Source organism: Ochlerotatus camptorhynchus, unplaced genomic scaffold, assembly GCF_037179485.1.
Source record: "Ochlerotatus camptorhynchus isolate MF236.1 unplaced genomic scaffold, CSIRO-AGI_Acam_v1.1 ptg000136l, whole genome shotgun sequence".
Classification (NCBI taxonomy): domain Eukaryota; kingdom Metazoa; phylum Arthropoda; class Insecta; order Diptera; family Culicidae; genus Ochlerotatus; species Ochlerotatus camptorhynchus.
Window position 1 is genome coordinate 1,282,775 of NW_027040626.1, and position 26,918 is coordinate 1,309,692.

At 42.9% G+C, this 26,918-nt stretch overlaps 2 protein-coding genes across 2 annotated transcripts in view; one reads left to right on the plus strand and one right to left on the minus strand.

The window, feature by feature from the left end:
• The first annotated feature begins 674 nt into the window (after positions 1-674).
• Positions 675-11,720, plus strand: LOC135700425 (uncharacterized). Its single transcript, XM_065220925.1, has 12 exons — positions 675-870; positions 946-1,026; positions 1,084-1,378; positions 1,444-1,526; positions 1,590-1,829; positions 8,972-9,227; positions 9,290-9,481; positions 9,544-9,796; positions 9,853-10,027; positions 10,086-10,408; positions 10,997-11,088; positions 11,150-11,720. Exons 1-12 carry the CDS (start codon positions 786-788, stop codon positions 11,694-11,696), a joined length of 2,622 nt encoding a protein of 873 aa, XP_065076997.1. The 5' UTR covers positions 675-785; the 3' UTR covers positions 11,697-11,720.
• LOC135700421 (aminopeptidase N-like) overlaps positions 11,663-26,918 on the minus strand; it is a 33,368-nt gene continuing 18,112 nt past the window's right edge. Inside the window, exons 2-5 of the mRNA XM_065220923.1 lie at positions 14,301-14,447; positions 14,104-14,239; positions 12,211-14,031; positions 11,663-11,947 (exon numbers count right to left, since the gene is read on the minus strand). Of these exons, the coding sequence (XP_065076995.1) occupies positions 11,693-11,947; positions 12,211-14,031; positions 14,104-14,239; positions 14,301-14,447 (2,359 nt within the window). The 3' untranslated portion in view covers positions 11,663-11,692. The remainder of the gene's footprint in view (positions 11,948-12,210; positions 14,032-14,103; positions 14,240-14,300; positions 14,448-26,918) is intronic.

The window sequence follows — 26,918 nt, forward strand, 5'->3', positions numbered from 1 at the left end:
TCATAGTAACGGAAATGGGCGTGACCCCGGCGTAGTGGTTACCATCCATACGCCAAAGTCACGAGTTCAAGTCTCACCCCCGGACAAGTCACGAATGACCCAAAAGTGTTAAAGTGACTATAATAAAAAAAAGTAACGGAGATTTACACTACTTTTTTAACTGTGCATGTTAGACCAGTAGTCTTTGTTGTTTTATGTAGGTAGTAATAATTAATTAATACATCAGTTCGGATCATTTTACCGTAAACGTCAACACCTCAATTTAATTCAATCTTAATTTATCTTGATTAATATGCAGTTAGGGGCCTCAGATAGCCTAGTCGTAGAATCACGGCATCACCAAGCTAGAGGGAACGGGTTCGATTCTCGGTTCGGTCGAGGAAATCTTTTGAGCTGGAAATTTTCTCGACTGCCCTGGGTATCATTACGCTTGTCATACAATATACGATTTCATGCATTGGTTGGCATAGAAAGCTCTCAATCAATAGCTGTGGCAGGGCATTAGAACACCTAAGTTGAGAGCCGGCAAAGCGCTCGCTACAGAAGTGTAACAGCCTAGCAGAAGTTATATGCAGTAAAGCAACCTTATATGCTTGAGTCACCCATATTCCTAATCGCGCCGCATTGACCGTAGAATCCCCAGATCAAAACAAAAGCGGTCATATTTAACCGTTTCAGTAGTATCACTCTAGAGCTCGATGCGTACGGACGCTCTCGTTTGTGGTGAAACAAGTTTTTAAACTAAAACCCTCACTATACGCAGTGAATGTCAGGGACTATCCGAAATGAATGGTAAGATGAGAGCAACGACGGGGTTGATAAACCTGTTGGCATTCATTTGCACGTTCGCTGGAAATGACATCAATGGAGGTAATGTGTAATTTACAATCTGCTACCGACGAAAAAATGTATGGTTTTTTTTGTGATTACCGATGACTCTTACAGAACTGTTGCCAGAAAATGTACCCTTATCACAATCGGTTTCAAATAATCCACTCATGCCAAACGATGAACAAAGTGTTAGAGGTAAATATTTACTATTAATGTAAAATTGTAAATGTTAATCATTTGGCTTCGTTTCAGATTGCCCATACACAAACTTTCCATACGCTAAAAGAGGATTGGCTAGTTCAATTTTTGCAGAACAGTACCAGGATAAAACCTTTGCTCATGTAGTCAAACTTGATACAGTCGAGGAATCATCATGTGTCGGCATAATCGTAGATCAATCTCACATTCTGACTACGAAACAATGTGCACAGAAAGAACCCCAAACGATCAGTTTTCAAAATGTAACTTTACCGCGCTGGGGTATTCTCAACACAAAGTACCATCTTAGCCTTGATGTCGCCATTATACAACTTAAAACCAATTTAAGGTACATACAATTGATAAGTGTTGGTTTTGCGTGCTGCCATCCTCATTCATTACAATATTCTTCAGCATAGACAAACAGATCACACCCGCATGCTTGTGGACCGGCTCAACCAGTAATGGGTTTTCCAGAGTTCAACGTGTTTCAAGGGGTAAATCAGTTGAGCGTCATACAAAGAGAAACGGAATAACATAAGTTGTAAATGTCGTTCCAGATTATCATACTGGTGGATTGACGATTAGTTCAACTGAATGTAAAATTGGAGGGCGAGCGCAGTGTTTCGAAAACGCAAAAAAGGCATCCGATGGTTTTCTACAGGTCCAAGCCGTTTCCAACTACCGACAGCATCCATTTCTGATTGCGCTTGGTTCTGATGCTGATGGATCGCTACTGGAAGTGTCGAGTTATTGGGAGTGGATTCAAACCGAGACGGGTTCCAGTGTGGATCCCATTGGTGAGTATGAAAGAAGTTTACGTTAAATGGAGCGTCATACCGTCATAAAGCGGATTTTGTTCATCTGATTCATTATTTTGTTCTTCATGGCGCAGAATGACTCAAATGTTATCCCTTTTCGCTAATTTCATCAAAGATGGAAACCCTATCGGGTAATAATAACTCGTTACGAGTACATTGATTTTTTTTTGTGATTTTTCCGTGTCATTTGAGCTGTCATAGGACCTTACTATGGAAAATGAGGTGAGGTATTCGTTTTAGATACATTTATCATTCATACTTGCTCTTTTCACGAAATGGCTGAAGGCATTTATTACGCAACTTGCATGTGCTGTTGCTGTTTATTTGTGGCCATTGATGTTGTGGTTCCGAAAGAACCGTTGGGTGATGTTGATATTTGTCCCTTCTAAGATGTTCGTCATTTGTTGATTGAGGAAGTTTTCAGGTATCAAGTATATGCCATGATAAAGTCACACGATGATCTTCTAATCATCGGTTGGATGAAGTTCTGTCCTAGAAGAGTAGTCTAATTAATATTGGTGGAGTTTGGTTTTGTAAAACGCACTGTGTTCAAATCTTCAGTATTGAAAGTATCGGTCTGTGATATGAGAAATATGAACAGTATCTCTTGCATTCGGCACTGCAGTTTGTTTAAAATTTGGGAGGGGGGAGTGGTGGCAAAGGGGGGAGAGGGTTAACATACATTGCTTTTCCAAGTCTCATTCCTCATTGTGGTGGTCACGCCGTGATCCACCTTTAGCCGCTGACTTGGTCCTGCTTGCTGCAGGATCAAGCGCCACGCCATCCGAAGCCACAAGTAATAGAAGAAGTAGTAGTAGTAGTAGTAGTAGTAGTAGTAGTAGTAGTAGTAGTAGTAGTAGTAGTAGTAAAATTATTTATTTCTGTTGATTATGATGCTGCATTGATTTATCATTTTAATTGATTAGCCTACCTGGCTCTTCATCTTTGTTAAATTTGATATTCTAATTTAATATTTGCGTTTTTCAACTAGTTTACAGAATACCCCTTTTGGGGGTGTGTTTTTTTTCAATTGAAAAAAAAAAGTGAAAACCTACCTAACTACGAGTATAACTTAACCTAACGTGCTAGATCACGTATGATCTGATGATTTGATCTCAGACAGGTGTCTCTGAACCTTTCCAGGATGAATACTCTCCGTTCTTCTAATGTCTGAATTCCAGCCAGGAGGTGGATCTCAGAATTTTTAGTCCGCGGAGGACTGTTTAGGACCATCCTAAGGATCTTGTTCTGGATCCTTTGGAGTTTAAGGTGATGGCATTTTGCTCAACTCTCCCGGATTGGCATACCGTACTCGATTACAGGAAGGATGATTTGTTTGTAGACAGCAAGCTTATTTTTCAGGGACAGGGTTGACTTCCTGTTGATAAGTGGATACAACGATCTGATCAAGATGTTGCACTTGGTTTTCGTTTTGTCAACGTGCTCCCTGAAAATAAGCTTGCTGTCTAGTGTTAGTCCGAGGTTCGACCTCTTTGGACCATTCCACCACTGTGCCGTTCAGGCAGATCTTGTTATTCTCCGACGGAACAAGTCTGGGAGATTTAGAGTGTGGAAAGATAATGACCTGGGTCTTTGCCGCGTTGATACGGATCTTCCAGCTGTTGAAATGTTCAGACAGGACGTCCAGGTCTCTCTGAAGTTTGGCAGTCAGAGCTCCGATGAACCTACCCTTGTAGACGATGGATGTGTCATCTGAGAACAGAGACAACGATCCACCATCAGGGAGAGCCGGCATATCGGAGGTGAACAGGTTGAATAGGATGGGGCCAAGGATGCTTCCTTGTGGAACCCCGGCACCGATGTTGAAAGCATCCGATGTGATGCCATTTAGAGAGACTCGGAACGTCCTGTCTGATAGATAGTTGTTTATTATCTTCACTAGGAAGATTGGATGACCGTTGCAATTTGAACACCAGGCCATCATGCCAGACATTGTCGAACGCTTTTTCAACGTCCAACAACGCCATGGCAGATGTTTTCGAAACAGACTTGTTCCGTCTGAGAATGTTTGTTACTTGAGTCAGCTGGTGGACGGTCGAACGACCTTTCCGAAAACCAAACTGTTCCTTGAGTAACAAGTTGTTTTCATCGGCAGACGTTAGGAGCCGGTGGTACACTGCTCTTTCGAACAGTTTTGATAGCCCTGAGAGAAGGCTGATTGGTCGATAACTTGAAGGAGAGGACGGATCCTTCCCAGGTTTCCGGATGGGTATGACTTTAGCTGACTTCCAACACGAGGGGAAGTAGCAAAGTCTGAGGCACAGATTATAAATCAGTGTCAGATGGTTGTAGAATCTGGAACTCAAGTGTTTGAGTTCCAGATTCAGGATGTTGTCGAAACCTGGGGCCTTCATGTTTTAAGATGATTGATATAGGCCAACAGTTCGTCAGCAGTAATCTCGGATTCCTCTGGAAAAATGTTACAGGAATCTGAAGAAGATTGGTTGCATTAACAGCAACCTCAGATTCATGAGGACTGACGATGTTTTGTCCGAGATTATGGGAGCTGACGAAGTGTTGACCTATCGCGGCAGCCTTCTCTTCAGGAATTATCAGATGAACCACTGGGTCGCCGGGACGATCCAGTGGGGTCAGTGGTGGAATGGGCCTAGGCTTGTTTTTTAAGAATTTTTGTAAGTTTCCAGAAGGGCTTTGCACAATCTGGGAGAGAGCGGATCTTAATAGCAAAATCGTTATTTCTGAGATCCACCATCCTGGCGTGAATGATCTTTGTTAATCGATTACAATTGGTCTTCAAGTTAGGCAGGCCAGTACGCTGGTACTGCCTACGAATAGTGTTACGGACTCTAATGAGATCTGGTAGGGCTGTCAAGGTTCAGAGTGTTACTCACCTGTCTGAATACTGGCACGTGTTGTTCCCTGGCCCGGGAAATCGCCTCCTCGATGGTTTGTAGACACCGGTCAACATCTTCGGACGTCCCCGGTTGGACATCGTAGTCGATGGTTGTGTCGACGCAGTTGATTTGATGGCAGTTGCGCTGGGAAGCTTCGAATCGGTTTACCGAGGATCCAACTTCGGCCACCACCGGGTAGTGGTCCGAGCTCAGCTCCTGGAATGCCACAGGTTGCGAGATGTTGTGTCCCATGTTGCTTACGTAGATGTCGATGGTTGCATGGACCCCAGACCGACTCAACCGGGTGGGAGAGTCCGGGGACAAGATGGTATACTGGCCCTTTTGCAGGTCTTCATTGAGGATGATGTCGTTTCTATTGCTCCGACCGTTGACCCAAGCTTGGTGTTTTGTGTTCAGATCGCCAGCAATGATAAAGCTCCCGCTCCTCCGGGTGAGTTTGATGATGTCTTTCCGGAAGGCCACTGACGACCCGTTCCTGATGTTGGTTTGCCGCGATGATGGTGATTGGGCTAAGTGATGTGCTCACCTCCACTCCGATGGCTTCAATTGTTTTCAGCTGAAGGTTTGGTAGCAGCTGGCAACTGATGTTCCGTTTTGCAGCGATGGCCACTTCTCCACCTCCTCCAGAGCAGGTGCGATCAAGTCTGACGAGCCGGAAGTTGGGATGGAATACGTTTAATTCGGGCTTCAAATGTGTCTCGGTGATGATAACAATGTCGACCTCCTTGGTGTTGAGGAAATTGAGAAGCTCTCTATGCTTGTTCGTCAGTGAGCAAGCGTTCCAATTTGCAATTTTTATAGCTTCACGGTCCATACTTGGTGACGAGTGACAAGGCAGCATGAAGCTGTTCAGATCGAGTCTTGCAGGTGCGCAGAATGACGATCACCTCTGCAACGAGCGTTACTAGTTCCTCTGATGTTAACGGAGATTCGTCAACTGAGTCACCTGAGGCAACACGAGCATACGGTAGTCCAGGCGCTGAGGCAGAACCTTGATTTGGTAGAGCTGCAGCAGCAGTGAGGCGATGCTGAGCTGAGGGGGCGGCTCGTTGACTGTTGTTGAGAGGTAGCGGTGGAAGATTTGGGACCAGACGACGAGGATGGATTGCCGGGTATTGTTCGTCCGTGATGGCTGGTGGTGCACGTTTATTTCGATGCCGGCCTGGCTGGTTGCTAGTAGCCACCTTCTTCCTCATGGTGATGAATTCCGATCGCTTGGGGCAGTCCCGAGTAGTGGCACGGTGAGTTCCGCCGCAATTCACGCACTTCGGGATGGTGTCATCAGCTTGAGCACAGGTCGCCGTCGAGTGGGCCATAGCGCACTTGTCGCAGCGTGGTTTCATATGACAGTTCTTCGGGCCATGGCCGAAGGAGAGGCAACTTGTGCATTGGGTCACATCACGGTGTTGCGGCTTGTAGTATTCCCAGTCGACAATGACCTGAAACAGGTCACGTATGTTGCTCTTGAGCGCAGCAAGGTTGTTGGAGCCCTTCGTGAGGTGGATCAGAAACAGTTGGTCACGATAGTTGGTATTGGGCATAGACCGTCGATTCATTGGGTGGACTGCCTCTGGTTTCAATCCGAGCCTCACCAGTTCATCTTTTACGGTAGCCGCTTCGTACGAAGGCAGACCTCGTAAAACAACCTTCAATGGTTTCATCGAAGGCAAATCGTGCATCCACTGTGCATCCCTAAGCTGGGCGACGTCCTTCATCGGGGTAAACAGCGGGGGAAACCGCTCCTTTTTTCGCAATTTCAGTGGCGTCACCACCGCCATTTTCTACTCCGAGCACCGAGAATTGGTTGCTCTGTAGCAGCCAATTTGCTGCGTCATCCGAAGCAGCGCTGGGATCCGTTTGCGCCTTCTTGCTAGGGCCCTCCGAACGTAGCAATAAAACGAACTAGAAAAAACTCGATAGCGAAGCGAACGAACGAACGAACTGTACTGCTAGACGGTCCAGCAACGAATGACTCTACAAAAGCACGACAGCAGCGCTGTTTTATATCTTTTCAGGTTCAAGCAGAACGATGTGCAACCAAGTGGTATTCCTTTATGATGACTGGGTTTGGGGAAAACGTTTAGTTCATGAAAACAGTGACCAAAATTATCACTTGCGCATTTTTCAAAAGTTGTTTGATTAAAAATTGGAAAAAAAAATATTTCAGAAGATTAGTTAAGTAATGTCCTATCGATTGGCGTATTTGGATTTTAATTTCATCTATAAATGACAAAATTACAAGCGTTCAAAACCTAGCACTATTTCACCACACATATTTTTTTATTTGTACCCCAGTATAGTCGACAAAGACGTAGTTCTATGTCAAAATCCGCTTGTAAAAAAATTAAAAATTGTTCAATTTGAGGCTTAGATTTGGAAAACTGTGCAAATGAACTTTGTCAAAGACAGCTAATCGATTCAACTTTTGGGCAAAAAGTTAAATTTTTTTCTTAGTGTTCCGCACATACCTACGAACCGGCGTATACTTGAGCTCGTAGGTATACGCGGAGAACTTGGCCTAAAGTAATTGGTTAGCAAATTAATAGTTTAATTCCGGTTTCTTTCCTTTTTTCAATACAAACTTTAAAGTTCTCCCGCAAATCAAGATCGTAACCAAAATCGTTCAAATTTTGCGTAGTTGCTGAGGTTCTCAATACAGATCGAAAGAGAAGTGGGGAACAGGGAGTTATAAAGTTGACTTTAGGATGGGCACGTTATGGGTGTTCCCTGGGTGGACAGATTTTGACTTGATCCTATGATAATAGACGGTATATTAAATCAGACGAACATGGACATTGTAATTTATCAATACCATAGACCTGAATGGTGTGGAGTCGACCACGTTCAATATTCAAGTTATTTTGCTTGGAAAATATTAATTTTCTTGTCTTTGTTTACATATCAACACTGCTCAAAAATTAGTGCCTTTTTTCAGAGCGAAAATGAGAACTCGTTCGTGACTTTCTCTTTATTTGTTTACAATTGCTTCATTCCCTCAGCCCCGTTTATTTTGATGTTTAATTTTTCTTTGTTGAGGATTATTACGGTCATTAGTGATTTTTGTAATGAATTAATCGTACACCATTTGTATGAATAGATTTGGTCAGCCTTTAAACTACACTTATTTTATTACTTTAAAAATTTAATTTAGGGACCTAATGTTGATACTAATACTTTATCTTTCGAACGAATCTGTTTAAGGGACGTAAGCCAGGGGCTGATCGTTGGATTTTTTATGACAACATCTGTTGGATTTTTTCACCACCATTTCGAGTGACTCCGCACCACTCAGCTATAATAATCATCATTTCTTCTACACTCAACTTGGCTGAAAACGAAGAGAACCTTAAAGGGCCACCCACATTAGATCCGTTTGCGTTGCGTTGACGTAAATTTGACAGTTAGACAATAGATTTAGCTGTCACTTTGCCGCAACGCGTCCGATCCGGATCTAATGTGCGTGGGCCTTAACAGATGGACCGACTGCCTGCATGAATTTGAATTTTTACATAACAGCATTCTCATGATCAAGGCAACCTCTGAGTGTTGAAGTCAACATTTGTTTTTCTTCATTCGTGGCTGGATGTTCATTATCGTCTCCGTTGTTGTCAATATTAATAATTGGTGGGGATGATTTTGAAGATCAAATGCAATCAAATTTTAATATAGCACTGAAGAACGTGTGGTGCTGGTTACAGATCGATGGGAAATTATAATTTATTGCCTCATGCTGAATTGATGATAATATCGAAGTTTTAGGCTCTGGGGTCGACAATATTCAAAATAATCATTTTGCCAAAAATGAAACTGAGGATCGATTCTGATTTTGGCAATTTGGGTTGGATAATCAAGCACTGGTGAATATCAACAAACGCGTATTCGTTGATGTATAATGAACTCATTATTTCACTCGTATACGTAACAGCGATAATTTTCAAAATAAACGCAATTCATCTACACTGGGTTGAAGCGCTACTTCTTGCGTGTGATGGTAAATGATACAGACCAGAAATGGTATGAGTGCTTCCTGTAGTGGAAGTATTGCGATCGTGTCAATAATTAAATCGAGCAAAAATTAAATTGAGGTCTATTAGGTAAGTATTACTTACCGGAAAACTACTACCAGCATCCAACAAAACTAACGGTCTTTATTTCATGATGCAGCCTGATCAAAACAACAAATTCTTCCTTTAACTGTCACCCTTAAATAATATTTAATTTCAGAATGTGCTGTAAGATACTTCAAATTACGGGAGTATGATGACCGAGTCGCCACCGTTCACCGTTCTGATAAATACCAATCAATCCAGTTGATGAACGCATATGTTGCCCCCTCAGTCAATAACGGTTATAAAGTTTTGATTGGTCACTACGTAGAGGATCCAGTTAAGGAAACCGTTGTCACCTATAGTTGCTACGGTACTTTGATACATCGTAACTTTGTGTTGACTACAGCGAGCTGCATTGACGGTTTCAAAAAGTATTGTTGTAGATTATGCTACATTTTTTTGCAATTATAATCCATATATATATTATTTTCAGTGAAGCTTTGATTGTAGAAATGAAACAAGATAGAACATATCGGCTGTCCTCCGATCCAAATTTTTTACTGAAAGCCCAAAGTCAGTATTTGGAACAGGTAACCGTGGCAGAAGTTTTTCTACATCCCAATTTTAGTATATCACCACTGCACGACGATTTGGCACTATTGCTACTGGATCCTGTTGAGTTGAAGTAATATTATTCATCATCGATCCGAATTACGTAACATTAAAACATTAAAATTTCCTAAACAGATTTGACACTAACTTTAAACCGGCCTGTCTGTGGACTTACGACTCTATCAAAATAGAAGCATTTCAAACTAACGGTCATGGCCCCCAGAGGACAGTTGAAAATCTAGAAGAACGAGTTGAGCTGTTGCTTCAGGACAGAAGCGAAACAGAGCTCTATTTGATTTCTAAAGTGCTGGAGGATTGTCCCTTCAATTTGACCAGGAATCAAATGTGCGTGGGAGAAACCGGTACACTCGTACCTGGGACCTGCAAGGTAAGCATGGAGGCGATGATAATTGAAAGTACGATTAAACGTTTACTTAATTCTAGTCCAACTTGGGTTCGGCAATGTCTCGTGAAATTGGAATTTTTCATTCTTTTTATTATGACTACGTCTTTGCGATCAACAGCAAAGGAGATGAATGCGGCATCAATGTACCTTCCACGTTCACGAAAGTTGCACCGTATGTTAAATGGATTGACAGTATCATCTTTGGCGAAAATGGTAATCTTGAATATGTCCTGTCTCCCACAAACTCATTGAACTCAATTTCAATTTTCAGTTGAATTCAACAACTCCGACATCTACTACGGTGACGAATGCAAGTTGCGAGGTGGATCTACAGGAGTGTGTCTAACGGTTGAAGAATGTCCCGGAATTGTTGATGACCTGATGACAGGAGACGCTGCAAACTTGGAGCACTGTGGTTTCATGAAGGGAGACATTATGGTGTGCTGTTCCTCCATGGATTCGGCTCCAAGTAATCTACCAAGCACTGATCTCAATGAGTTGGTGAAAGAAATCGATCAGTGTCCGGAGTTATACTCAGATCTTCGAAAGGGTAGATCTCCATACAATTTTTGGAAGGGTGAAGAGACCTTTTTGGTAAGTATTTACTAGCCTATTACTAACGAATTGACCGAGGAAGGTACGAATCGGGTCGAGCATCCCCTTTACCAAACTCATCCGTTGATAAGGGATGGTGAGGGGTCCCACATTCCTCAAAATTGTCCTTTGCTCGATTTCGACTTTCTATATACAATTTTAACACTGCCGTACTACAACTATCAACTCTATGCTTTCATCTTCTCATCTATCGTATAATCTGTCCACTTTAAGTCTGATATATATTGACGTTAAGCATCTCCAACTAAATATTTTCATGCTAATATTTTCAACAATATTTTCGGGGGATAATCAATCCCCCAGATCATTGTTGTATCCGATGGAATAACTGCTGTAGTCAAACAGAAGGGGAAATATTGAAACATTAAATCAAACTTTCTTGATTTTGCGTCAATATGTTCATCAATATTTTCATCGTCAATATTTGCATCAATATGATTGTAAATACTTTCGAGTATTAACAATATTTTAGCCCGTGTGCTTGCTTAAGAGCATGTGAAAGCAAATATAAAAAATATAACCGTTAGCAGCACTTTTTGACGCATACCTTTTGATTCCATCTTACAGGGATTGATCAAATCAAACTCTTCATCAAACACATGCGACGCAACTTTAATCGCTAAAAACTTTGTCATCACCTCCGCTAGTTGCTACAAAAGGTACTGTAGGATAAAGATCTTCAGAATCAGAATTAATTGTTGAGTTTTCATGACATTTCAGATTTTCCCAGGACGAGCAATTAAGTGTCAAAATAGGTTCGAACAATGTACAACACAGCGGCGTGGAGAAAGTCGTGGTTCATCCTCTACACGAAGCAAACAGCCACGAGAACAATCTTGCAGTGCTGAAGTTGAAAAACGCAGTCACCGTTAGCGAAGAATCGATTCCAGCTTGCCTATGGAATACGCGATCGCACATCCCCTTTGCATTGGAAATAATCGGAACGACGAATAACGAAGTTTTCAAAGTTCCAGCCTATCCTCTGTATCAGAAAAGATGCGAAAAGCAACGATTTTCGAATCTTACCAGTACTGAACTCTGTGCAGCGCACGAAGGATCTGCTGTCAAAGAAAACTCGATGATCTGCCATGACGCTGGAAGTGGTATCTACAACTACTACGCCCATGGTTTGTATGAATCACAAGTTTCGTATCTTGTGGGAATCTATACCCGTGGAACCGACTGCGAAGATAGTGCCGTGGGAATCTTTACTCGAATAAGTCACCATTTCGGTTGGATCAAAAGTGTTATTTATCGTAACTTTTAACGAATTAAAGTAAGCAGCAACATAGCCACTGTTAACAAGAATCCGGCCGCAATTGAAGAAGCCCCTCCTCCGTTCGGTTTGATAGTAGTTGTGCTTAGTGTGTAATCGTTCGCTACCAGCCAATCACCAATCGAGTCGGAGTATTCGTCTGCCCATGCTATGTTGCGATCGGCTTGTACGACAGCTCTTTGGGCTGCAGATTTTACCGAATCCGTAAACGTGGCAGCATACTTGGCTACGATGTCTTGAAGCTGTAAGAAATGTTTTTTAAGACTGTTGCTACACCATAGGGGTCACGTAATAATTACGTAAGCACTTTTTTGGGGTTTTCAACCCCCCACTAAAATCTAACATCGAATATTTGAATAGTCTGTATATGACTTGTTCATGCTTACGTAAGACTTGTCGTAGACACCCTCCCTTCCACGTAAGAAAATGTAAGTAAACTTCTAACAACCGCTTCCCCCTAAGTGCCTACGTAATTATTAAATGATCTCATATTATATGAATCTACCGTTGCAAATGTCTCTTTGCTGTTGATCCTGTTTCCATACTCAGTGAAAATGTTTGCAATCGAGCCGAACATATACGATATGTCCGGGTAGTATTGGTACATCAATTTCAAGCTTTCACGAAGCCCTTCGTAGCTACCGCTCAAAACTCCAACGAAAATTTGGTTCCTTTCGACACCGGTCAGTTGAAAACCAGGAAGGTTAGTAATGGTTAGCCCTAGATAGTATCCGATTATGGTTACATTTCTGCTACAACCCATCCCGTTGATGAATCGACCGATCATCCCGTTATCGCTGTTCTTCAGTGGAAGATATCGATCAAACAGAACCTTCAATAAATCTTCACTTAGAGCCGCATCGTGTTTGCTGACGGCACAGAATGCAGCAGACTGAACTTCTTCGGGAACCATGTACGATTCGTCGTCCAGCATTTGATGCATCATTTTCTGAGCATCGTCAACGCAAGCTTTTACTCCGAAATAGCACGCCAAGTAGATGGTATTACCACGGTGAAGTCTGCTGATGTGATCGTTCTTACCTGATAGGCGAACACTGTCGTACATATTCCCGGTTATTTTCCGCACAAAGTCTTCAAACCGGGAGTAGTTTTTGTTACTAGAGAACATTCTGTTCAAGTGGATTAATGCGTTGTAAGCTGTGCTCCACGGAATGTACTCGGATTCTCTTACCAAGTATTGCAACAGTGAGAAAGCGATTTCATAACTTATCTCTCCAGCTTTCGCTAGATTACTAACGTCATCGACCAGTTGAGCTCGGTTGATTACAGGGATGGTATCTTTCTTCACTGAGTTCAATACCGCAGTCAACGAAGCCCAGTTATCATTGTCATAGTTTACTCGGTAATATCCAGTTTGTTGTTTGTTCACAAGGATCCAATCTACAGCTTCCGGTAGCTCCTTGGTAATCTCAGGAATATCTGGAGTCAACCAATCGACTGCTGTCGTATCCTCAAAATTAGCCTCCACGGAAGTAGCGTAGTTAAGTGGCACGTAAAATTTGTTATCCTTTGGCGCCGTTTCACCTTCCACTGGCATCCAGAAGCGCTTTTGAGCGCACGTCACGTATTTGCCATTTCTTGTCACCATAACCACCGGGTAACCAGCGTTATCTGCCCAATTATCAAATACTGCCTTCACACTATCTGGCACCGGAGCTTGGATAAACTTTTCGATGCTTTCATACAGATAATCAGGCTTCGTAGTTTGATAGCTACGGCTTGCAATGTAATCATTCAGGGCCATCATAAACGCATCAAATCCGATCACATTCTGTATCATTCGAATAACCGAAGCACTTTTCGCGTAGACTACGTAGTCAAACAAACCATTCAACACGTTCGGTTCCGTAGCATAGAAACTCATCGGACGATTACCGCTCTTGTCGTCCTGAGATAGTGCCGAGTGTACATTGTTAACCACAAACTGTTCCCACAGATGCCACTCATCCTCGATCTGAGCCGTCACGTAGTATTCAAAATATCTAGCGAATCCCTCGCTCAACCAGAGGTACGTCCACCACTCCGGTGTCACTTCATTGCCAAACCATGAGTGTACAAATTCATGGGTAATCAGATCAGCGATGTTCTGTTTGGTACGTGCCGTTGTCGCCGTCTCATCGTAGATCAAATAAACGGCGCGGAAGGTTATCAGGCCCCAGTTTTCCATTGCACCCATGTTGAAATCAGGAATTGCGATGAGATCAACCTTTGGCAGCTGGAAGTCATGTCCAATTAATTCTTCTAGGTACTTAAGTGATTTTTGCGCAAAGTCTACAGCGTAGGTCGTATGTTGCACTTGATTTTCCTGAAAATGATCTGGAAGGTTGATGTTTCTAGCTAACAGAGTATCATTAGGCTTCCGCTAGTAGTTACTTACCGGGGCATAAACTCGAACACGGTCCTGATCGCTGGCCAAAGTGGTGTAATCGGAAACAATGAATGCCAACAGGTAACTCGACATGAAAGGTGATGTTTCGAATTGAGTAACTGTGAACTTTTCACCATCCTGGGTTCTAAAATAAAGGTAGTCGTTTTCAAATCGAGTGATATTTGGAGTGATTTATCTGATTTTACTTTTGCTTCACGGGCATGTTGGACAGAGCGTGGTACTGCGACCGATGACGGATTGAGATGTTGAAGTATGCCTTGTACGACGGCTCATCGTAGCACGGGAAAACCGTTCGGGCGTAGGTTGACTCGAAATGCGTGGTTGCAATGTATCTGAAATATATTTTATTAAAACATTGGATGAAGATATGTGCCTAGTATTGAAAGTTGTTGGAAGTTCTGGATCATCCAAATTAGTCTACATTAAAGTTTTGAGCTAGGATAAGTGTGCCAAGATCTTAAGTGTCCCAGATTTTTCGTTATTTAAGTGCAATTTGAATTTTTCTACAATTTAAAGTATGAGTAATGTAACAAATGTAATAAAGTAGCTTTATAATTTAAGGAGTGTGTGCGGAGCACTTTGCCTAAACTAAATGGATGGAGACTTCTTGATCAGAAGTTGAATCAATTTTCTGTTTTCGAAAAAGTAGCTCTGCATAGTTTTTCCAATCTAAGTCTAAGGTTGGTTAAAATAGAGCTATTTTTGAACTTTGATTTATTAATATTATTATAGTCCATTTGACTTCGTAGTCTCAATGAAACATTTCAAACTAAATGTAGTCACTCATGAAAAATTAAAAATTGGCCGACAGCAAACCATGACGAAATCTGGAGGCATTTTTGTCAAAGTCAAATTGATGAATCATGGCGACAAAGGAACTGTTTGCAGCATAGTTGGTTGCATATACTACTTCATGTAGCAAGGCTCTCGGACGGAGTGTTCGGGCAGGAGCATGCAGATTAATTTGGTTACCAATTGCTCTGGTAACATGTCATTCCAGTTACGAAGTCCACATGCATGTTAATATTCTTCTTGGTTTTTTTATTCATCTTATATATATATATAGACTATTTGATTACATTCTTTACGCTTTGTTCATGGCTCGTTTTAATATTATTATTGGATTATTTAAAACAACAATAAAAGTATCACGATGAATTAATGGAAACAAAATAATGAAATGCTTTGTAAATTAGTGTTAAGAGTTATGTGTCTTTTTCCATCATGGGATTTGGCATCTCCTCGAGTTAGAGTGAATTCGATGGCTTTGTGTGACAATCGAGGAGGCCCCAAATTATAAAAAAATAACTATTTGTAGGACGCCCATGGCTATACAAAAAAATGGTGAAAGGACACTTAACACAAACTGAACTAAAACCTAAATAAATATCCTTACAAATAGTCAACCAGCACCAAAAATAAAAACATTTGTGAACCTTTGCATGTAGGACAACATATAACAACCAAAAGAAAATAAAACGATGAAACAAACACACGAATATAAAGTACGTGTTCTTAGTTTGTTCCATCGTTCACTTATGTAAATAACAAAGAAGACGGCAAAGCTCCGCAACTAAATTTTACAACCCTATTAAAATTTACTAACGCCTGGACTGTTCGCATCTCTACCTCATCATTGCCGAATTTGAGAGGATATGGATAATCGCTACTCCACCGCTTCGGGCGAAAAGCGATTTCGCCGCATCTAGATCGAGATAATGGATAATGAGAAAGGAAAGAGGAGGAAGGAAAGAGGGAGACCAAGGAGTGGATTTTGGATGCCCGACCAGTGAAGACGTCAAGAACCGTGTAAAATCTGGAGTATTTTTCTCTCCGAGTGCGGAAAATTAAAGGTCTTTGAGACCGACCGCGAGTGTATTCCACCGCGTTTGTGACCTCGGTGAAGAACACGATCAGCGAGTTTCTCCTGTTACCGAACCAGCCGTGTTACAAGGCCAGCAGTTGCCACTTTATACCCGCTGCGTGGTAGCCGCGTTTTACCGGCAGGCGCCAGCTGCTTCAAGTTTTTAAACGAACGGACGCCTTCTGAGTATCCTCGTGGTTCCGGGTCAGACAGTGCGGCTACCCCACGTATTCCGGAACATTGAACCCGTTCCCAGCCAAGCCAGTCAAGTTTAGAGCATCCGGCGGGGCAGAACAGAAGCATCCCCGCGTCGTAGGTTGGGTGAACACGTGACTACGATACGCCTCCGGCTCCGCCGGCCAAGACCAAGTGTCCCAAGGATTTTTGAGGACGGAGAACCACATCCCGGCCGCGTGAGAAGTGCAGGAGAACGGTACAACGACACGACGAAGACCCTTCCATCATCCTGATCTCCGACGTACGAGACGGGCTAGCCAGTGGCCAACGAGACCCCCTTACTATCGTTGTGCCACACGCGTTCGGTTTGGTGAAACGGACGTTTCTGAGGCAGAGGTACAGTGAGGTCCGGAGGGTTCGCCCCCGCTTATTGTTACTGATGCCCATGAGTTTCCCATCCATCTGCGGGCTAAGGTAGAGCTGCAGCCAACATCCGAGGATCCTGCGATCGATTGTCGTGGACAGCACCTAACCTCGAACAGCTCCACTCTTCCTTCCAAGCCCCTGCAGGGCAACTGGTATGAAACAGAACCCTCCTTCCTATCTCTCCGCATGTAACCAAGGGCCCCAACGTTGCAGATCGGCCGCACCGGTACCATCCCCTTTATGTGATATGTCCCTCAATAAAATTTAAGAAAATGATATCTATTTTGTATGTTATTCTTTTCACACTACACGAGCCCATGCATGTCGACTTAGGAAACTGTGTTGTCCGCTTCGCTTTAGTGTTGGGTTGTGAGTCCTCCGAATAAGTGGATGAGCCGCCCTAGAGACAGGTAAGAGTACCGGTGAGCTAGCCGTTTCTTACAATTTTGACCAGTAACTCAGGAACATCATATTATGCGAGCAAGACTTTAGTAACGAAGACGGCCTGCGATACGTTTCGTCGCTCAGCAAGAGTATCCAAACCTAGCAAACGACAGCGGTCAGCTTACGGTGGTAAATTCAGCGGGTCACTCCAAGGAAGATAGCGCAGTGCGTATCTGACGAATTTGCGTTGAACAGCTTCGAATCGTGCACTCCATACTGCTTGGTAGGGATTCCAAACAACACACGCAAATTCCAGTAGTGAGCGTACCTGTTGCAAACTGGGTGCACTGCCTCAGCGTCGCAACCACAGCGCCAGAATGTCCAACGCCGGCGAAAACGAAAACTGGGTGAGATGAGACGAGCAGCGAGTGAGAAAGACGCCGTTGAACAGTTGCAAAATCAAATTAATTTGTTTCAAATCAAAATTTGTTATTTTAAATTTGTTTCTACCTTAAAATGTTTCTACTTAAAACTAACTGGAAGATCGAAATTTGTAAGTAAATCTATTTAAACTAATATATAGTGAATTTGTTGCAAACAATAAAAAATCTACTTGCAGCTAGAAGCTTGCCACACACAAACATAACCTGTGTCTGCTAATGGAAGCGGTCGAACCAAAAAAGAACCCCTGGTAGGAACAGTACCAATGAACAGGAAAGGGCTTTAAAACACAAAGGATCACGGAATTCCTTAGAGATCTTGAACATGAATCCGAGCTGACGATTTGCTTTGTCGATCGTGGTTGAGAAGTAGCGAGTGTACGTGAGCTTTTCATCCAACATGACACCGAGGTCTATTTTTTCCTTAATTTGTTTTCCGTGCTGAGCACCAATGCTACCGATGCCAGAGAAACAGCTCCCACACCTGGACCCTACCTATCGACCCATCAACTCATGAACTGGGGGACCAACGGCTTTATTTCTCTTTCCAAGGAAGGCGTGATCAGAGATAATGTGCCTCAGAACATCCCGGCAGCGCCGACTGGGATTGAACTCAGGTCTGCTGGGGTCAGAGGTGATCACGCTTACCACTACACCACCAGCGCCGCTACACCGAGGTCTAGTTCGATGGAAACTAATTACGCAGCACTTTGAGACGCACTGGACCATAAAATTACGTTCACACCAATCAATAAAGATTTCCAGAAGGTTCTGTAGTTCTAAACAGTCAGAATAGCCTCAAACGGCTAGGTAAATCTTCAAGTCATCGTCGAAAAACAATTTACCTCCACGTAGTAGAAGAAACGTTACATCGTTCACAAATAAAGAGAAGAACAGTGGTCTCAAAGTGCTACTCTGTGGAACTCATGATCCGTTAAAAAAAAACAGTACGATGAGTAGTTTCCAATGCATACAGTAACTTCACGTTGTACGAGGTACGATCTAAGCTAGCTGCAGAACATCAATTTTTTTCAAGCTTTGCTAGCACAACGTCGTGCATAACGCTGTCAAACGCAGCTTTAAGATCAATGATAAGCAAACGAATAGTATCATTCCGTTTCCCATAAAGTTTTCCAATTGTTGTAAAGTTGACCCATCCTACACACCAAAAAATTCTGAATTTTACTGGCGATGTAAACATCCATGCATGCAAACATGTAAACTTCCTTTTCACGTAAACTAGCAGCTTGCAAGAAATGTTGCAAACAAAAGAGGACAGTTGCATACAATATATGGAATATTGCAGGACATGTCGCATAAATTTACACGATCTATAATCTAAACTTGTATGATATATGACGCTCCATTTATGTGCATCATAGTGACGTAAATTTAGCCCCGTAACGTGGGTAGATCACCTTTTCGTGGTACGTTACGGGATGTAAGATCTACCACCGATTCCTAGTCCCGACTACTTCAAACTAGGGGAACAGGATTTTTCAGCAATCCAAGGAACACATCTTAGTCCTTGTTACTTTTTATGCCTTGTTGATAGTGACAAGACTCGGCTTTGTCTACCAAGGATGATCTTGAAACAAGGCAAAAAATGAGTAAGTTGTCTTCATCTATGTGATTCCTAATCTTCTCTTCGTTGTTCCCTAGTTTGAAATGGTTAACACGCTAACTTGAAAGTACCCATTAATGGTTGAAAAAGACCCATTTTGAAGAAAAGTGGCTTAACTCATAAATGATTAAACAATTTTACCCATTAATGAGTATCTGTTACCCATTAATGAGTAATTGTTAATCATTAATGGGTAACAGATACTCATTAATAGGTAAAATTGTTCAATCATTAATGAGTTAAGCCACTTTTCTTCAAAATGGGTCTTTTTTACTCATTAATGGGTACTTTCAAGTAAGCGTGAAGACTAGGGTTCTGATGCATGGTCATTATCGGTGTCATACCTTAATTTTGTTGCTAAGGAATCCAATTTTGACTGACAAAGGGGCGCGCCTTTGGAGGGTGTTTCAACGCTCCGAAGGGTATAAATAGCGGGACCTTTCAATTAGACTCGGATCCTTGCGATAAATGCAAGAGTGGCAACTGTAAAAAAAATCGAATGCTTCATCATTTCTCAATAGTGATGGAGTAATACGACATGCACTAAACTAAGGACACGGGACATACTAAAATAGATCAATTTACTGGTCGCAGTAGTGTTAGGTCCCGAACAGAGGAAAAAAAAAAGACGTAAATTTACACTACTTTTTTTTAGCTGTGTAATGAACATGTTTCCACGTAGGCTTTTGAATTTGCATGAACCTTTCTTGCTCTGAGATCTCGTGATTCTCAAATTTTGTGTGATGTCTAGAATCCTGAAATAGAAAATAAAACATCGAAACCCAAGAGTTTTTTATGTGTATCAAAATTATTGATTATTTCTATGGGTAAAGTGGATGTTGGACATTGCCTCATTACTCTGAATAGTCCATTACAATGAAAGCTATTATCCCTTTTAAAGACTGTACTCGAAAAAAGTGAGACACATTGATTAGTGTGTAACTTTTTAGCGTGTGGGTAAAAATAGATGAAATTTGATTACGCTGGCAAAATTTCTTCACATTCTACAAAGTGGTTATCGCGATGGCATCGGAGCAAGAGCAGATTCGCCAAAAAATCTTGTGACTGCGTCCCACAAATGGATCGGCAAACACCATCGTTTGGCGATCTCCCGGGTAGTGAAGTCATTCAAGGAGACCCAGACGACCCAGCGGCGGGCAGGCTGCGGCAGAAAACCGAAGACAGCTGACCCGGTGAAAGCCAGGAAGGTGTTGAGTCTGTTCAAGCGTCGGCCGAATCTTTCGATCCACGATGCGGTAAAGAAGGCGGATGTCTCCATCCAAACGATGAAACGTGCCGGCTTCCACTTCTACAAGGTCTGGAAGGCACCGAACCGGAACTATAAACAAAACACTGTGGCCATAACCCGCGCCACGACGCTGTACTGGGAGTTGCTGACGAAACCGAGGTGAGTCACGATGGACGACGAGAATTGCATCAAGGCGGACACAAAGCAGTTGCCAGAGCAGGAGTTTTACGTTGCCACATTACGTTTGGCCGTTCCTGAGGAGTGTGCTTTCAGAAACACCTCCTACCCTTCCTGCGGTCTCACGGAGGCGAGACGCTGTTTTGGCCGGATTTGGCATCCTGCCACTTCGCGCGTCTGGTGTTAGACTGGTACAGAGACGACAAGATGTTTCGAAAAATCACGCGTCTATTCAGCAGGACACCCTAAAACAAGGAATTTTCGAGACACGTTCAAAATACTTGAAGGTACGCTATGGTACCAACAATCAATACGAAACTAACGATTTTAAATTGGCTCACCACTTTAGTAGCTTATTGGTCCCAAGCAGACGATTAACGTACCCTATTCTAGTTGAAATTCTATTACTACACTATGTTTGTTTTGATTCGCTATGAAAGTTTGACAGATAACATCAGGGGTGTGTGGATTCATGCAGAACATGCAGGGGTGAGTGAAATAGCTTGGGACTACTTGGGACCGTTGTTCTGGTACTGAGTGAGCCAAAAATAATAATGATTTTCTTCGGGACCCAGTGGTCTTAGAGTTACCTCTATGATGGTACGCTGTTGGTACACTACGAAAAACATTATTTTATCAACCTTTGGTGAAAAGTGGCCTGTTGGACAAATTGACAAATGCAAACAAGCTTTCTGTATTCCCCATTCCTACATAGAAAACACAGATTTAATTGTAAGGCTTGTACCGTAATCGCCAATATGAACGGTAGTGGTTTTCGGTTCATCTGAAGTTCGACCGGCTATGGTGACCAGTGGGCGACGATGAGACTCATTGAGACGGAGGGACAAGACAAACTGCCACTGAATCTTAGTTCTTATCATATTGAACTATGGTGACGAGTTCAAGTGATCAAAAGAACACACACTACGTCTTTGTTTGTCATTGTTTGGAATAGGAATGGCAATATATGGGTGGTGCGGTGATATTTGTTGAATTCAAAAAGCTATTATTGAACACGTGTTTTGTAACTAACATGAAAGCGGATGATCTAAGAAACTTGATGGTATCCTCAATTGATAAATAACGTCAAAATCAATTACTTGTTGGATTCAACGTGAATATAAGGATATTTACAGCAGTAATATCCGTTACCCCCCTGGTTTCATCACCAAACTAAATTTTACGCAAAACAGAACCATGGCTCTTGTACAGTTCGTTTGCATTCGTAAATTTATGTTAGTAAAGTGAGATGAAAACTATGACACAGTCACGTGACGATGCGCTTCTTGATGAAATAGATGCTAGAAAATATGTTCATCATGACTTACAAATAAGACTGCTATACGGCTTGTATAGGGCATCCTAACTTTGTATTAACCGTATCATCATTATTTTAAATTTGCCCATTAATCATTGCTGATCAATAGGGTGGGTTAATTTTATAACCCCATGCTTCCCATTTCTCTTTCATTCTGTATTGAAGTCCCCACCAACTGCGCCAAATTTGGTTATGATCTGTATTTGCAGCAGAACGTTAGAATTTGTAAAGGGAAATGTAAAGGAAAAGGGTAGAAAATATTAATTTTCTTGTCCAAAAATTCACATATTTTTCAATTTTGTTCAAACCTGTGATGTAGATTGAAAAAAAAAAATAATAATGCAGAACAACTTTATCGAAGACCGCAAATCGATTCGAGTGCTGTGCAATAAGTTATTAGTTTTTTATTCTAGTTCAAATGCTCCACGCATACCAACAAGCACATATCTAGATAGAGCTGGAATTAGGGCTTAACAGCTTTTGTAAACAATGGCTTCTCTCAATGATTTTTCGAAAGATATGACTCTACCTGGCAAATCAACATTACCATCGAATAAGGGAAGACTTCTCCTACCCGATAACGTTGCTAAAAATCAACGAGAGAAGTCATTGTTTACAAAAGCTGTTACACCCTAATTCCAGCTCTATCTAGATATACTCAGGTCTGCTTTTATGCGGGGGCTATGTACCGTGCTAAAAAAACTACCACGGTACTTTTGATTTTTCACATGCTTAATTAAAAAAAATATGATTTTGATGCTATTCGTAATTATAGCATGCTGTGGTCCATAAAGAAATATTAAAAAAATACTGCATTTACACCGAAAATTGTGATTTTTTCAATGGGTTATCAACTCTGCATGTTGTGCCGAAACACATCGTGGCACACTGATCGGCGCTTCATGGCACGCGATGACAAGTACGACACAACATATAATATAAAATGGCATCACTGATTTGTGTTGAAATTTTGCCTATCGTTGCTAAGGTTTACTTTATAGTTTACTTCAAAGTAAGGGGTAAATGGATTTTTTGTCAGTGCCATTTTCCAGCGGAATTGTCCCCAATCATAATAAGAGATTGTATAATTGTCGAGACTCTCTTTGTCCTTATGCCTTCTGGGGGATGAGCCTCTATAGAAAGTCCACACGGCTTTTGAGAGATGTCCATAGTTTTAGGGAAGTCCAAACAAACTAGTCAGAGTCACCATGCCCCGCAGAATAGGCCAGAATTAACTAGAATTAAGTATTATCTCGATGGCCATATGATCCGGACCGAGAGCCAATTTTATGAGTAAGGAGCATTGCAGCGATAATGTACGGTGTCGCAGAACACCCTGGTACGATTGATGGTTCACCTTACAAGCTCATTCAATGGACTGAACTCGGATTCGATTGACTGTGGAGGTTTCTTTACGCTCTTTCGCAACTGCTCGTATCACCGATAGCAACAGCAACATTAAGAAAGATGCTGCTAACAGAATTGTGAAGGTAGCCACATTGGAGGTAACAGAGCCAATCTGAATCGCGGTCTTAATGAACGCAATCGGGACCGGCAGCAGTTTCAGGGAGATTAATATGCGATTCCGGCATGACCAAGGATAAATAACGTAGAAGGATCTGTGCCTAGAGGCACGAACGGAAGCTTGACGTATGAAACAGTTATCGCTCAGCTTCTGAGACGTGCAGACGTTTTTCTCGATTGCGCTTATCACTAGTGAAGCATTTACGTTTTGGATACCCTTCTATCCGCTGCGGCGCGTCGCTTGCAAAAGTGTTTCGCGATGAGGCGAGAAAACACTTTTAAGATTGACTATTCGCAGTTCTCCGTCAAGCCTTCGGTCGAAAAACTCTATGGTTTTTGTCGTTCGGTTCTCGGTCTGAATAGGGAAGACATTAAAAGACTTCAGTGCCACAGAGGTGGAGCATGTGCCTTCGTCAAAGTCAGTGACTTGACGCTGGCACAAAAAGTCGTTGACGAACATGACGGGAAGCATGAAGTGGAGTGTGATGGGAAGAAACACAAGCTTCGGATCACGTTGGAAGATGGTAGTGTTGAAGTGCGGGTTTACGACCTTCCCGAATATGTGTCTGAAGAGAAAGTCTTTAGTTTCCTAAGTGCGTTCGGGGAAGTGATCTCAGTTCACGAGGTATCGTGGGGTGAGAGTAACGAATGTGAAGGCATACCGCTCGGCATATGGTCTGCTCGTATGCTAGTGAAGCGGAACATTGACTCGTGGGTTACCGTCGATGGAGAGCAAGCGTTCGTTGTTTACAAGGGACAGCTGCAATCCTGCCGCCACTGCAAAGAGCAAGCGCACACTGGCATATCATGTGTCCAGAACAAAAAGCTACTGTACCAGAAAAGCTACGCGAATGTCACGAAGCAAACTGGACAGGCCAATAGGTCGACAGCCGGTCAGCAACCCAAAAAAGCTGGTGCGAAACCACCAAACACGAAACTAGTCGGTCAAAAATCCACTACTCCGCCATCGTTAGAGTCAGACGTTTTCCCCGAACTGCCAAAGAGCCAGAGTGAATTCTCAGGCCCGAAAACACACACACGCAGCCAGCCTGCAGCAGGGTCTGCGCAAGTACAACGAGCGCACAATGTGTCAAGTTCGTTCCTAACACCACCACAAGCTGTCGTGGCTTTGGATGACGTGTTTAAAAAGCCAGAAAATGCGCTGCGATCGCAGAGCAGAAGCGGCAACGGGAACGAAACCGATGAATCCTCCGCTTCCACAAGCAGTAGACGAAGCCGAGGAAAACCAGCCGGTAAAAAACCCCGCCGGGATGACGACGACGACGAGAGGGACGAGGACAATCGCTTATAAATGGCTCTCACGTCGTACAACATCTCGTCCATCAACATCGGCACCATCACGAACCCCACGAAACTGAACGCGCTCCGAAGCTTCATAAACAGCCATAGCCTCGATATCGTGTGTCTACAAGAAGTAGAGAACGAGCAGCTCTCCTTGCCTGGCTACGTCATTTTCTTCAATGTGGACCATACGAGAAGGGGAACAGCTATTGCCCTGAAGGAACACATCCAGGCCACTCACATCGAGAGAAGCTTGGACGGCCGACTGCTTGCGCTGAGAGTGCAAGACACAACGATCTGTAATGTTTACGCTCCCTCCGGCTCTTCGCTACGTGCAGCTCGGGAGAACTTTTTCAATGGGACGCTTGCCTACTATCTCCGCCATCGTACCACGCATGTCATTCTGGCCGGCGATTTCAATTGCGTGCTTCGAACAAGTGATTCTAGCAGCCCAAACACTAGTCCCGCCCTCAAAACAGCCGTCCAGCAACTGCAGCTCCACGACGTATGGGAGAAACTGTGTCCGCGTGATCCAGGTTTCACGTACGTCTGCCGTATCGCACAGTCGCGACTCGATCGTATTTACGTCAGCAGTGATTTGCGCGATCACCTGCGAGCAGCACATGCACACGTCTGCTCATTTACCGACCACAAAGAGCTGGTACTCCGACTTTGTCTCCCCCATCTTGGTCAAGAGCATGGCCGTGGATTTTGGTCCCTTCGGCCCTATCTTCTGAGTGACGAGAACGTTGCCGAGTTCCAATACCAGTGGCAATATTGGACCCGGCAGCGCAGAAACTATGGCTCCTGGATCGAATGGTGGATTTTGTTCGCTAAGCCCAAGATCAAATGCTTTTTCAAGTGGAAATCTCGAGCCGTCTTCGATGAATTCCACAGTGAACATCAGTATCTCTACAGCGAGCTTCGGTTAGCCTACGACGGGTACTACCAGCACCCTGAAATAATAACCAACATAAACCGGTTGAAAGGTGAAATGCTAGCACTTCAACAGAGATTTTCATACACGTTCATGCGAATGAATGAAACACATGTGGCGGGAGAACCCATGTCAATATTCCAATTGGTGGAGAGGCGAAGGAAGAGAACCGTCATCACGCAGCTGCAGACAGAGCAAGACGAAACGGTAGCAGAGCCACGAGCGATCGAGACGCATATGATGGACTACTTCTCGACGCTGTACTCGGAGGAGCAAACAGAAGAGAATGAGAACAGTTTCGTCTGCGAGAGTGTTATCCCACCCAACGACCCATCGAATGAAGCCTGCACGGACGACATTACGACGGCAGAAATCTGGTCTGCAATAAAAGCGAGCGCCCCACGAAAATCTCCCGGCTGCGATGGTATTCCGAGAGAGTTCTACCACCGCATGTTCGATGTCATCCACCGAGAGTTGAATCTGTTGCTGAATGAGGCACTCAGCGGTAATCTTCCTCCAGCGTTTGTCGATGGCATCATCGTGCTGGTTAAGAAGAGAGGCGGCGACGACACAGCCCGTTCATATCGTCCGATCTCGCTGCTCAACAGCGACTACACCCAGTAAGAATGCCGTCGGACGAACTAGCTGCTGTCGGGCTGGAGAGTTACTCTTCTCTGCTTTTCGCGAGTGGAATTGCTCGAACTGAGCGAAGAAGAGAGTAGAATGCAAAGTAAAACGAAAAAATGAGAGAATAAGCTGTGTGCTCCTGTCTTGGAATATTACAATACATATAGGGAAAACATGTCAGAAGGATATAGCTCGAAACGTAAACAATGACTTTGCACGTCGATTTCTCTTGAATGACCATAAACCCACGTAGCTGCGTAGTTTAACTAGCTCTGCGTAATTTTGTAAAAATGTCCGATAAAAGAGATGTTGACGAACTCGGTGAAGCTGGACGCAGCAGCAAAAAACAAAACAACAGATGTTATCTACGCATAGTGTTGATTTGAACGGTATGCATTCATATTAATATATATCGACATTTTAACGGTTTTGAAACATATGTTTAAAATTTTCTTTTAGACCCGAGTGAAGTTATGCATTTTATACTGCCGAAATGCATACAAATTCGCCGAATTGAAACTTCAAAACGTAAGTTAATGAAAACGTTTTAATCTTTGCGTGCTTAACGTCTAAATTTGCATAGACTTCAAAATGCAATTAGCTAAAAAAAAACATAATATCTCAATCTTTTTCTTTACAACAAAATGCATTTCGTCGGGAATCTATTGAAGTTTTTGAACCCATCTGAAAACATTTGGATCAATACATGGTTCCGGAGTTATTCCGGTTCCCGTTGGGGTTACTTTTGGTCGGC

What these genes read in the sequence shown, in the direction of transcription:
- LOC135700425 (XM_065220925.1), top strand. Translation starts at nt 786, where the DNA reads ATGAATGGTAAGATGAGAGCAACGACGGGGTTGATAAACCTGTTGGCA. An exon ending in CGATGAACAAAGTGTTAGAG is followed by an intron (nt 1,027 to 1,083) that starts GTAAATATTTAC and finishes GCTTCGTTTCAG; the next exon opens with ATTGCCCATACACAAACTTT. An exon ending in AGTTCAACGTGTTTCAAGGG is followed by an intron (nt 1,527 to 1,589) that starts GTAAATCAGTTG and finishes ATGTCGTTCCAG; the next exon opens with ATTATCATACTGGTGGATTG.